This window comes from Pezoporus wallicus, unplaced genomic scaffold (assembly GCF_028554395.1).
Source record: "Pezoporus wallicus isolate ANWC-B61680 ecotype Strahan unplaced genomic scaffold, APGP_CSIRO_Pwel_v1 contig_3710, whole genome shotgun sequence".
Classification (NCBI taxonomy): Eukaryota; Metazoa; Chordata; class Aves; order Psittaciformes; family Psittacidae; genus Pezoporus; species Pezoporus wallicus.
Window position 1 is genome coordinate 5,452,712 of NW_026640315.1, and position 13,114 is coordinate 5,465,825.

The following is a 13,114-nucleotide window of genomic DNA, read 5'->3' on the forward strand; positions in this document are numbered from 1 at the left end:
AGGTTTAACCCTCCTGCTGGCCCCAGCTCTGCCATTGAGCCCACACTTGGGTACCACCAGAGCTCCTGTTGGGGCTGCAGCAGGAGCAAAACCTTTCTTCCTCCCCAGGGAGCAGGGCTGGAGTGATAAGGACTCATTAAAAGCTTTTACTACCTGCTGTTATCCAGCAAACTGATTCTGGAGGAGTGCTAGGTACAGCGAGAGCTCTCTGCATAAAGAGCAATAGGCTAAAAAGGGATCCCTCGTCCTGCCCTGCAGGGACAGTGAGCCCCATGCTCTCACCAGCATCCCTTCCCTGCCTGACTTAAAGTGCAGGGAAAAAAAACACCCACACCAGCCAACTCAGATTTTAACTGGTTTAGAAAGAAGTGACACTTGTTGGAAGTGAAGTGCAATGGTTTAACCTTTGTCTGAACAGCTCCCGAGAGAGATGTCTAGGCTCCAAGTGAAGGGAGATGCATCCTGAGCCAAATTCCCCTGCCAGCACAGCCCCAAGGATGGCTCCAGACTGACCAGACACTGATTCTTCATTTCAACACATTCAGCTTTAACCTCTACCTGTGCTCCTTCCACATCATCCCTCATAATTTCACCAAGTCTCTGGGTACCCTAAAGCATCCCCGAAGTCCCATCCCCTGCCCGCTGCAGAGCATCTGACCAGCCCAGGAGCTGTCACCGCTGCCTCTGGGCAGGCAGTGCAGGAGGCCTGAGTTACCCGAGGGGTATTTTGCATTTGCACAAGCTCTGACAAGGTGGGTCCTGCCCATAGCCCCGCACAGGGACACCCCCTTTTCCATTCCACCCTTGCCACCAGCCCATCCTGCTCTGGGCAGTGCAAGAATCTTCCCCTTCCACAAGCTCTCATTTTAAAGCATAGCAGAGAAGAACAGCAGCCACCAGGAAGAAACGGGGTTTGTGGTACAACTGTTTACCCTGTTGGGAAACAGCAGCTTCAGGCAGCTGATCAAATACATCTTGAGCCCCATCCAGCTCCTTCTGACAAGGGCAATCACTGCAACGGCCAATGCAGGCAAGAGACAGGCAACCGAGAGCAATAGGAAAAAGCAGGGTTTGATGGCAATCAGCTTCCAAGGGCTCTGGCAGCCGGAGAGCAGCTCCTGGCCCCTCACTGCATCCTGCAAAGGGTTCAGGACCTGTTCCAAGAGGCTCAAAAAGCGAGGGAGCAGGGAAAGCTGATGCCACAGGCTCTTCTGGATACCGGCTAAGCGGGAAGCCTCACGCTCCTTACTCAGAGCCACAAATAATCTCCCCTTCCACTCAAACAAATAGAGTTTAAAAAGCTCTTTGGAAGTTGTTGGAAACACCCTGACGAAGCCACGCTTGTGTTTCCAGCTGTAAAAGCCCAACAGCTCCGGATTTATTTGGTTTTGCAATAACACTCTTCAGCACCAGGATGGCTCATTCCATTCGGAAGTGCTTAAAGGGTTGGCAGCTCTGCAAATTAAACCCCTGGGCTGAAGCAGAAGGTCACACCTGAGCTGTTTGCAAAGCGCTGCCGGAGAAAAGAACAAAAGCAGTGGCATGAAGGGGAGAAAAAACAAGAGTGCAGAGAGCCTGAAGCTGCAGCAGCATCGGCAGAGCCGCCCAGCACACACGGGTTTATTAAAGCTGAAGGAGGAGCCCAGGAGCATCCTCGCTGTGAGGATGCTGAGGCGCTGGCACAGGGCGCCCAGAGAAGCTGTGGCTGCCCCATCCCTGGCACTGTTCAAGGACACAGGGGCTTGGAGCAAGCTGCTCTATGGAAGGGGTCCCTGCCCGTGGCAGGGGTTGGAGCTGGAGGAGCTTTAAGGTCCCTTCCATCCCAACCCAGGCTGGGGTTCCGTGACCCCACTTACCAGAGCCGGGATGAGCAGGTCGGCCAAGTACACGAAAGCTGCTCCCAGAGCAAAGCCCAGGGCCACCGGGAAGAAGGCGAAGGCTCCGAAGCTGCCGGACTCCTCGGCCATGTCGATAGCTGGGGCCAGGAGGGACCAGTAGGAAGCAGCCAGCATGACCTGGGAGACAAGGGGACCACTGAGAACCATGGAGACCCCAGTGCCACAAGGGTCTGACCCCAGATGCCCACCCTCCAGCCAGGGAAACCCCTGCGCTTCACACCCACCCACCCATTGCAGAGCCATCAGAACCTGCTTCCCAATGGAACAACCACCACAGGATGGAGAAGCGTTTCCCCATGAGTGCTTCCCTTGGCTCGGAAGTGCAAGGCAGCAAACAACTGACACGAGCTCTTTAGGGTGACTTCCTATGGAACTGGCACAGCCACAGCAGCCCTTCATCATGACCCCACCTCTGCAGGCAGCAACCCCAAAGCCCCGCTTGCAGGATGCTCAGGAGAGATGCTGCTCCACCTGCTCCCCCAGCACGAGTGCTCACCCACAGAAGTACGTAAGAAACCATTACATTTTAACTCGCTTCTAATGAAGGAGCTAGATGCCTATTGCTGGAGACACCAGTCCCTGAGGGACTGTGCAGATCTCAGCTCTCTGTGAGTAAGAAGAAAGCAGGCTGTCATGTCAGCCCTAACCACGGCTGTCAAACTTGATTTCAAATGCCACCTCCTTTAAAAAACAACCACACACCCCAACATGGAAACACAAGCAACAGGGAAAGGCTTTGCAGAATTATGTTGTCATCTTCCTTAAGATATCAGTTCCCTATGGAACACAGAGGCATGACACGGCTCAGCCTCCAGATCCCATCACCCCCGAAGGCAGGAGCGGAGCTCCCACCAGCTCTGCTGTGCACAGGCCCTGGGGGAAGGTGATGACAGTGCCTGAAGTCACCCCAACCTCAGCAGCTGAGGGAAGGAGCTGTGGGGCTTCACAACCACCTTCAACTGCTTGGGGGGGGGGGGGAAAGACACTGATTCCTACAGCCTTTCCTGCAGAGAAAGCCCTTGTCCCCACTCGGTGGGGGAGCTGGAAGCAAGCAGAAGTGATGATGTCCCCGTGTGGGTTTAGGGACATGAGCTTGCCCGGGAGCAGCCAAAGTCCTGCCCAAGGGTGCTCCTGCCCACCACTGGACCTGGAGGAGCTTTAAGATCCCTCCCAACCCAAACCATTCCATGTGTGTGTTTGGCAGTTTTAGAGAGTCCATGAGATCCCCCTCTGGCTCAGCAGCATCCCTTATATCAGGAGATGCTCCTGAACTAAACAGGGTGAGGATTTCTGCCTGATTTAAGTAACAAAGAAATCGCCATCTATTTCAAACCTGTATAAAGTCCCCAGCCAGGGAGAGAGGAACCCAAACGCCACCGACCTCCCTGAGCAAACTGGTGACCAAGGCAGGAATAAAAGGGGAAAATCCTGCCTGGGATGGCTCAGATCAATGAAACACTTCCTGCACAAAGCCTCCCCCTCACACCAGCCCCTCTAAAACAGGGAGCAGGGGACCCACATCCCACCAGCTCCGGGACACGCAGCTCCTGCCAGTGTGGATTTGGGCATTTCTAGAAGGAGACTTCATGCTCCCCAGCCAAGATGCAACAATGCCATAAACCCACCTGCCCCTGACAAAGCTGTGGCTGAGAGGGGAGGAGGAAGCACGCAGAAGGCAGCCATGGATCTACAGCATCCCCGGGCTGTGCGGAGCCCAGACCCTTCCCTGGGATACATCAGCACAAGCAGAGGCTCAAACCCCAACTGCCTCGAGCCCCACAGCTTCAGAGCTGCACAGGAGCTTTTTCCCTGCAAACACAGGAGAAAGAGGACAATGATCCTCATCTGCAACCGCTGGTCCTGCTGGACCCAAGGGCAAAGGCAGGGGGCCTGCACTGATCCAAGCCTGGCATCACACCACTGAGTTAAAGCCCTCATCTGCTGCAGGCAGCCACATCTCATCACACTCCTGCATGGCCACCCAGATGAGAGCAGTGGCTCCAAGGGAAGCAGCCACATTAACAGGCAGGCAACCCCAGGTGCTTACAAGGGAAAGGCTTTCCCTGGGCAGGAGGGGAGGGAAAATGGGAAGGTGAGAGCCCGGCAGGACGTTTTCCCTGCCAAGCTTTTTAGCCTGACTTCATTACAGTTGGATTCAATGACCTTAAAGGTCTGCTCTAACCTAAATGATTGTAAGGCTCCGAGAACAGGGAGCAGCCTCAGCAGACCTGTGTAAATTACTGATGCTGTTTAAAGCAGCACTGAAAGGGAATATTCAATAGGAGACGTGCCTGGTGCGGTTTAAAGAGCACGTCCTCACCATTCGCTGCTTCACGTGGGACAGGAGAAATCAAGCTAAGAGACAGGAATAGGCAGGAGAGGCTGCAGGGAGGGAGCACTGCAAGCGTTTATGATGTCTGAGAGCACAGCACCGCGGGGATAACACCGAGATAACGGAGAGCATCTACAACATAAAGGTCTTAGTTAAGAATATCAAGATTTAAGAGAAAAGCCAGGATTTCACATCAGATGCCCAAGCAAGCAAAGCCTTGTCTCTATGGAAACACATCACCTCGGAGGCTTTCACATACAAAGGCCTCTATTATCCCTGATTTCCAGAGGGGGAACTGAGGCAGAGAGGAGCTAAATGCGCAGAGACCCAAGCACTGGTACTGGGCTGGAGGAAGCCGAGCTCCTCCATCACACAGTGACCAGCCACACTGGTCCCCTTTGACACATCAGACACAACAGGACACATATGACACATCAGACAACAGCAAAGAGGACTCTTTCATCAGTGATCCTGGGCCTGGAGAGGATGTCCATGTCCCCTGGAGCCCAGAGGAGCATCAGGGATCCTGAGCTAAGCACCAAACAGCAAAGGCAGCAGCAATACCTGCTCTGAACGCACAGCCCTGCGGGTTTGCCGCCTCTCAGAGAGCAAGGGAAGTTCAATTAAACCCAGCAGCCCAGGCTGGAGAGCAGAGATAAAGAGGAAGCTCAGCGCTTCCTGTCTCTGCCCCAGTGCCCTGAGAAACAGCCCATCTGTATCTGCAAGAGATCTGCATCAAAGCCACCGTGTCTCAAACACAAATCCCTTACAGCAAGAGCAGCAGCCCATGAGCAGAGCAGCGCTGCTGCCTGAAGAGATGCTCTTACAGAGGAGGAAGAAAACCACACAAACAGGATTCAAACCTGGCTGCCCCACATCCTGCTTTTTGTCCTTCATGGAGCCAGCAGAGAGCCCCCAACACTGTGTCTGCAGCACCAGCCTGGATGAGGCCGGAACAGCCCCTTTATGCCAGCCAGGCAGGACTCCACAGCCTGCCTGGGTTCCCTCTCCAGGCACAGCCAGCCACAGACACACAACCAGCTTCATTCCAGCATCACATCCCACCTAAACCTAAGAGTCAGCTACAGTCCTTCCTGCCAAAGGGCTGGGTCAGGACGTGGTTCCTCTTCCAGCTTCTCCATGGACCCCGTACAACTGCCAAACGCACACATGGAATGGTTTGGGTTGGAAGGGACCTTAAAGCCCATCCAGCTCCAACCCTACCACAGGCAGGGACCCCTTCCATAGAGCAGCTTGCTCCAAGCCCCTGTATCCAACCTGGCCTTGAACACTGGATCTCTGACATCTTCCTCCAGAAAAGCTGGTCCTGGCTGTGCTGCAGTGACCCTGTGTGGCACAAACACCTCGCCCCATCCAGCACCAGCTGCAGCAGCTCAGGCCCATAACCACGACCTGGAAACCTTCACAAACTGCAGCTCGTGGGTGGCAGCACCTTCTTCAACAGGACCTGCCAGCGCTGACGCCCCCCTCCAGACCCCGCAGCATCCCTGGACAACAATTCCCCTCTCCCGCTCCCAGCCCAGCACATCGGAAGGAGCTGAGGGAAAAGGGAATGTTTGCAGGAGTTCTGCTTCCCCGGCTGAGCCACACCTCTGCCACGCAGCACTGACAGCTCCTGGCAGGGTGACACAGCAGCCACGGCAAGGCCAGCATCACGCTGCGCCCTGCCAGCACCGAGCCAGCCCCACGCTGTGCCCTGCCAGCACCGAGCCAGCCCCACGCTGTGCCCAGCACCACAAAGTGGCTCCAAGTTGGCTTGGCAGGGACAAGGTTGTGCCTTCCACAGCAAAACAGCTCCGGAAACGACCACAGAGGAAAGCTCCAGAGGCAGAGATTCATCTATAAATGATGGCCCCAGCGTTACAACAGATGAGTTCAATTATTCACACCAGCAGCAGGCGCAGGCACATAGCAGGGAAGCTCGGCAGGGAGCAAACTGAGCTTCGTGGTGTTTCCTGTCACCCACCGTGGCACTTCAGACCACCAAGACAATGAGAAGAGTTTAAGTCCAGAGCCCCAAATCCAGGGTGGGCAGCTCAGCATCCTCACGGCCCTCCTCGTGCCACCCCCCTGCTCACAAAGGGGGCACTGAGACATGAGGCAACCACAGCTGCACCGCGCTCCTCCTGCCCCACCTGCACCTCAGGCCATTATCCAGGAGACACTAACATGAGCAGGCAACCAAACGGAGCATGGCCGGGCTGTGGAGGTGTCCTCAGGAGAACAGAGACAAGCAGCAGAAGGATGCTGTACTTACCCCCGCGGCGAAGCCTAAGCTCCCATCCAGGATCCGCCTCTGGAAACCAAGCACAAAACACACCATTGACTCCCAGCAGAAGCAGTGGGATAACGTCCTTCTCCCCATTCCTGCAACCCAAGTGATGCCTGTGCTTTGGGGCAAAAACCGTGCTCCTCATGCAAAGGAGCCCACTGTGCTAGGGCGACGGAACCCCACTAGCACCAAGAGCCCACAGCGCATCCCAGCTCCCTCGGCCCATCCCATAATCATTCTAAAGCTAAACCAGGCACTCCCCCATTGCATTTCCCCACCTTGAAGACTTTGAGGCCTCTAAGAAGAGGCTGCTATAAACAAAGCCGTTCCTCTCCCAGCAACCCAGCACCTATCCTGCCCGCTCCGCTCCCAGGGCGGTCTTCCCTCTTAAGCCCATGCCCTCCCCTAGGAAGGAAACCAACGTGTGCCTGCAAAGGGAGCCTCACTGCGCACAGGCTCCTGAATAAATCATCACAAGAGAAGGGCATAAATAATAAATCCATGCGGGCAACTTTGAAGACGGGAGCAAGAGGGGCCTCTAATTTTGGAACACAACACGAGTTAAAGATCAGCGCTTTGCTTGTTCTGACCCGAATCCCGAGCTGGGGATGCGGCAGCAAAAAGCAGGTTCCAGAAGGGAAACCTGCTACTCCAAACACGGAGCCCTGCCTGCGGTTCTGCCCTGTCTCCCCAGCGCTGGGAGCCGTGGTACTGCACATACCACTGCCTGGGGTCAGGAATTTGATTGCCTTCTCTTCTGTGTGGATAAACAGGATGGAAACGAGCTGGATTCTTCTGCTTCTGCCCCCCAGGCCCAATGCTGAGCAGCTCACACTTGGGACGGGGCAGCCAAACCCACCCATGGCCACGGGGCAGCCCTCACCTGGACCCCACGGATGTGCCCAGCACCCACCTGCCCACTGGAGAACACGAACACCAGCGCGGAGCCGGCCGCCGTCAGCCCCCACGTGAGGAATGTGCCCAGCACCGCCTGCAGCACCGGCCCGTGCCCCGGGATCATGCTGACCTGTGGGGACAACACGGTCAGGAGAAGCACTTGGTGTGTAAAGAGAGAATAATCCCCATACCCACCCTGGTTAATGTGGGAGCCCCAAACCCCTCCTCAGCAAAGGGGGCAGAGTGAGCTTAACCATCCCAATGCCTCTCCAAGCTTCTCTTTTTCCCTTAAGGCTTAATCTGAGCTCAGAGGAGCAGGAGGGCCCAAGGAGGGATGGCTGGGATGCATCACATCCCATCTGGTGCAGAACCCCAGGCTGATTTTGGGCTCAGCTCCCTGAGCAGCATCAGAGCGCAAAGAAAAGCACAAACAGTGCTCAAACCTCACGGAGCAAGGGGAGGATGCATCCCGCATCCCCAGGCCATTCACCCCGCTACTGGAGGGCACTTATTTGCGCCCAAAACCAGGTTTCCTGGCACTGAAGGCAAATACCCCTGTGAGACCCAGCTCCCAACACTGCTGAGCCCCAGGACCAAGGAAACGTGGGAACGAGCCCTCAAAAACCCAGCTCGGGGGGGGGTCATTGGGCACATTGTGCTCTGGGAACAGGCCGGGAGCTGCGCTGCTGAGGAACCACACGCGTGTGCAGGAACAGGCACAGATACCTAAACCCACACGGATTCACGCGGCAGCGAACCAAAACACCCCCGCATTCATACACCTATAGAGGTACATAAGGAACACACACACCGGTGCTTCCTTCCTCCTCCTCCTAAGGCCCTCCCCAGCCCCGGCTTTACCCCAGGGCTGCTGCTAAACCCTTTGGGGTGGGTGCCTGGGTCAGGACCCCCCCAGCAACCCGGGTCTAGACCCCGAGCCCACAAAGCCCCGCACAGCCCGCGCCCCCCCCCCGGGCTCCGGGACCCCAGCACCCGACCGGGCCCTGCCGCGGGGCTCCCAGTGCCGGCACCCCAAGGACCCTCCGGCTGCCAAAGCCGGGCCCGGAGCCCCCGGAGCCCCCGGAGCCCCCGGAGCCCCCGGCCCCGCTCACCGGCCGCCGCCGCCACCGCTTCCTGGTGCCGCACACGTGTCGCCGCCGCCGCCCCGCCCACCACCGCGGCCTCGGCCAATGGGAGCGCGGCGAAGGAGGGCCGCCCGCGGTTCTTGTGTTTCTGGAGGGAGAGGCCGCGGGAAAGTGAGGCGGGCGGGCGGCGCGGGCGGGCGCGGCACGGAGCTGTCGTTGTCACTGCTACCACTGTTGTCACTGCTACCACTGTTGTCACTGCTATCACTGCTGTCACTGCTATCACTGCTGTCATCACTGTTGTCACTGTCACCGCCGGTCACGGCTCGGCTCCCCCCGCTGCACGGTGACCCCAGGACTGGGCTGCTCAAATCCCGGTCTCTGGACTGGGGTAAGCTGGCACCTCCGTGCAGTTTGTTAGCGCTATCCCGCGGGGGGCTGTGCCCGTGCAGCGCAATTAGCAGCGCTCATTAGAGACCGGCCGCTGCACATTAATGAGCAGCCTGCAACACCCAGCAGGAGCAAACAGCTCCCATATCCATCAGTGCCGGCAGCCAGCCCCGTCAGCCTTTGGAGGGTGCATGCAGCGCCCCCGTCCTCTCCCACTCATTGAGGTCCCCCAAAGCATCATCACAAGGGACACGGTGGCCAAGCCCCTGCACCACATGGAGCTGGAGAAGCTCCAGCACTGACTCCTCCCCATTAGCTGAGCCTGAGCAGCAGGAGCCAGGCCGGGCTCGCTGGTGCCTCCAGCTTGTGCCACAGCAGAAGGCTCAGGGGGTGGCAGAAGGACACATCCAGCTCTTTTGCAACATAACCCGTCTTTATTAGAGTGTTTATCTTCTAACAGCCTTTGATCAGCCTCCCCTGCCACAGCTGGGAAAGGTCAAGGCCATTTGAAACCTCCGTGATTTAGGATTTAATCAATCTCCCCCTGTAATTGCCTCATCCTTCATTAGCTCCCACAAGGAGCAGATGCAGCGTGAGGTACCAGCTGGGAGGGATGCAGGGACAGAGCAAACAGAGCTCCGGGGTTCCCTGGGTAGCTGTGATGGAGCACGGGGACACTGCTGAAACAGGAGCCTGCCATGGTCCGGGGGAGGCTGATGGGGATGTTCCTGCCTAGGGATGTGTGGGCAGCTCCAGGCAATGGGGCCAATGTGGCAGCGCATGGCTCTGTGCAGCAGCAGCAGCAGAATCAACTCACGTTCCCCTTCCCCAGTGTCATCCCTGTGTGCAGGGACACCTCTGGGTCACCTCCCCAATGATAACAGACCCACAAGGTCCTGCCTGGCCTCTGCACCCCAGCCCCATCCCCACGCTGTGCAGTTTCCCATCCCTCTGCATCCCAGTGCACACAGGCAAAGGCAGTACCAGGGAGGGCTGGCAGCTCCTGCAGGACCCCTGCCCAGAGCAGCACCAGGAAGGATGAGTCCCACAGTAGTAACCATGCATTACCTGGAGTCCTAAAATGCATTTTAAACCACAAAAGGGGCACAAGTTCCTGTGCAATCTCATTGATGTATGTGGGACGCTGCAAGCGGCAGCACCGTCGCCACAGGCAGCCAGGATGCAAATCCCTTTGGATTTTTGCAGTAAAAACTCCTTAGTGATGTCTGGGGAAGCCGTGGCAGAGAGGCACAACCCAGCACCAGGGCACCGCAGGCTAAGATGTGTTTGGAGATGCCCCAGACGTGCTTCTCACCAGGCATTGCGAATGGGGTACCTCTGCATCCCCTTTGCCCAGGCTGGGCTCATGGCCAGGCTCTTTCCCAACCCAAACCCATCCGTGCCAGGCCGGAGCCAGCCTGGACGTGCACCAAGGCGGCTGCAGTGCACAGGGAACGCGGGCATCCAGAGACGTGCCAGAAGACAGGGTGCGGGAGCAGCTCCATGCCAGGCTAATGTCACCTCTTAGTCACAGCCCAGTGGCAGCTTCGGGCTCCCCAAGGGGGACAGGATGGAGCCGGTGCAGCTCTGGGGGAGAGCAGAGTCCTGCCAGCACCGAGCTGCTTCCAACAGGAGGGCACAGGGACACGATCACAGGCGATTGGTGTGCGCTGGCACTGATCCTGACAGGAGAAGCTGGTGCAGAGCCCGGCTGCCAAGAGCAGGGTGCTGCTGAGTCCCCATTGAAGGCTCGGGACCCTCCAACAAGCTGGACACAGTGGGGAGAGGACCGGCAGGAGCAGAGATTTCAGCCCATGGTTGCCAAAGGCTCATTAGCACCAGGGCTTCAGTGATGTGATCCATGGGGAATGCGCGGCTCCCATCACAGCCCAGTCCTGGTGCCCTCAGAGAGATCAGTGACTGATTACAGAGGGAAATAGGGCAGGGAATGGATGGGAGAGGCAGGAATAGGAGGAAGCAGCATCTGCTGGGAGGTCTGGTGGGAGCAGGAGGCAGCCCTCAGCAAGGGGCTGTGTGTGGATGGTGCGATGCTCCTCTGGGAATGCCTCCAACCCACTGGCGCTGCATCCCATGGGGGCTGGATGCTGCGGGGCATGCGGGATGCCGCCGGTCACCCTCACCTCTCCCTCCCCATCCATCATCCTCTCCCTCCTCATCAATCACTGCTGCAGACGCTGCCAGATTAGATCTGGCAGCAACCAGCTTGGTTGTGCCCTGCCTGGGGGCACGAGGAGCTGGTCCAAGCTTGTTTGTCTGGATAATCAGCAGAAAGCAAAGCAAAGCCTCCCGAATCCCAGGCAGCCCTGACACGGAGCCAGGGCGTCAGCAGAGCCACCAGCCCTGCTCCTGGCTGCTGGGCTGGAGATGGGCAGGGAAAGGACAGGGAAAGGACAAGGGAAAGGACAGGGAAAGGACAAGGGAAAGGACAAAGGAAAGGACAGGGAAAGGACAGGGAAAGGACAAGGGAAAGGACAAAGGAAAGGACAGGGAAAGGGCAATGCCACCTAAAACACACCCGGGAAACACTGTGGTCATCTCTGCCTGTACTGGCATCCACTTGGAACCTGTAAGTGCTTCCCAGCTCCCCTTCAGCAGACCCACTAATCCAACAGAGCCTTATTCCTGCACTATTCCAGAGCTCTCGCTGCCTCCCATGCACGTATCAGGGAGAAAGGCCGGCTCACCCTACCCCTCTGTTGGCAACCAAAGCCCCGGCTCCTTACAACACATTTCCAGGACAGGGGTCGAAAGCGCTCTTTTCCATAGGGAATCTTGCAGAACAGCTGGGAATGGATGGCAGCAAACTTGGAAGGGCTTCAAAAAGGGCTCTGTGGTCACGTAATCCCCATGCCCCTCTCCCATGGGCTCTGTCGGCCCCCGAAGCCGTGTGGGAAGAGGCTGTGCGCTTCTCCTCCAGCCCTGCCAGTAAATGGCTTTTCAGCACTGGATGCTTCCCAGGCTAAAGGACAAAGAGGAGTTTATCTGCCAGCACCAAACCAGCTGCTGGGGTACAATGTCTCTGCGAAGCAGGGACCACCCAGAGGTAGGGATCAGGCTTGAATTCAACCCCAAATCGAAGCAGAATGAAAGGAAAAGCTTCCAAAGGCTCAGGCTCTCCCATTCCGCAGCACGGCTGCGCTCCTCGCTAGGTGGATATCAGCAAGGATCAGCCCTCAGCACATCGGCTCGCCAGGTGTGCGGGTTTATAATGAAGATTAGATCTGTGTTTAGCCAAGGAGCTAAAGCCCACACAGCTCCCAGCCCCTGCATCCAACACTGGCTTCCTATGGAGGTGAAGGGCAGAGGGTGGCTGAAGATGTGATGCTCAGCACCACACTGGGAGAAACCAGTATGGACTGGGGCTGCTCAAGGTGCCGGGGTGAGGAGGACCACAGCATCCTGACCCACAGGGACTCAAGGGGGGGATGTGGCAGCATCATCTGTTCAGGGGAGAAATTCAAGGAGGCAGCACTGGAAATGGGCACAAGGATGATTTGCACTCCCCTTCCCACTGCCAATGTGGCTTTGAGGGCAGGGCACCGTTAGGACATCCCTGCTGGGCACAGGAAGCACAGGGAGAGGATAAAACAACAGGGAAAAGCTCAGAGGGGCTGCGAGCGTGCTGCACTCCCTCCTCCCAAACCACCTCCTTCCCCATCCTCCCTCCTCACACACCTTTACTGGGATATTAACTACCAGAAGCAGCTTTCTGCAGCCTCCTGGCTATTTATGGGGCTCACAATGATCCTCCCGCATGCTCCAGGAGCCGGTGCCTTCAGGTCCACCTTGGGAAGTGGATGACCAAGTGCAAGTGAGAACCTCCCAGCCCCTCTTACCACAATCGGTCCCCTCGCTCTGGGCTCTTTGTTCCAAGTCACTTAATTTCCTGCTCTCTATTGTCTCTTTGATAAGTGATGGAAAGGGGAGGAGAGGAACAGCTATTATTTAATTGCTTTCAAGCTCTCAAACAAACCAGAACAGGGGTTATCTCCCCCACACCTCTGGGGTTTGGCCTTCCTCCTCCAGTCGTCGTCACTGGCTAACTGCAGAGGCTGGGGCAGAAGCCACCCTTATTGTGCAAGTCCCCAGAGACCCCAAAGCTGTAGCAATCACAGCATCACCTTCCCACCTCTCCAAGGGCTGTGCCAAGCCAGCAAGGACCTGCTCTGCCTTGATTTGGTGGCAAGGTGCAAAATCC

General features: G+C 57.2%; 2 protein-coding genes across 3 annotated transcripts in view; one reads left to right on the forward strand and one right to left on the reverse strand.

Moving 5' to 3' along the window:
- The window catches only part of RPL38 (ribosomal protein L38), a 280,018-nt gene that overhangs the window by 135,476 nt on the left and 131,428 nt on the right, over positions 1-13,114 (forward strand). The window lies entirely within an intron of this gene.
- The window catches only part of SLC39A11 (solute carrier family 39 member 11), a 118,888-nt gene that overhangs the window by 67,316 nt on the left and 38,458 nt on the right, over positions 1-13,114 (reverse strand). The window contains exons 1-4 of one of the 2 annotated variants that reach the window (XM_057418566.1): positions 8,533-8,564; positions 7,437-7,550; positions 6,509-6,547; positions 1,857-2,015 (exon numbers count right to left, since the gene is read on the reverse strand). In XM_057418566.1, coding sequence (XP_057274549.1) covers positions 1,857-2,015; positions 6,509-6,547; positions 7,437-7,544 — 306 coding nt within the window. In that variant the 5' untranslated portion in view covers positions 7,545-7,550; positions 8,533-8,564. Of the gene's footprint in view, positions 1-1,856; positions 2,016-6,508; positions 6,548-7,436; positions 7,551-8,532; positions 8,565-13,114 lie in introns of those variants that run through there. The other variant, XM_057418567.1, reaches the window with a different exon arrangement.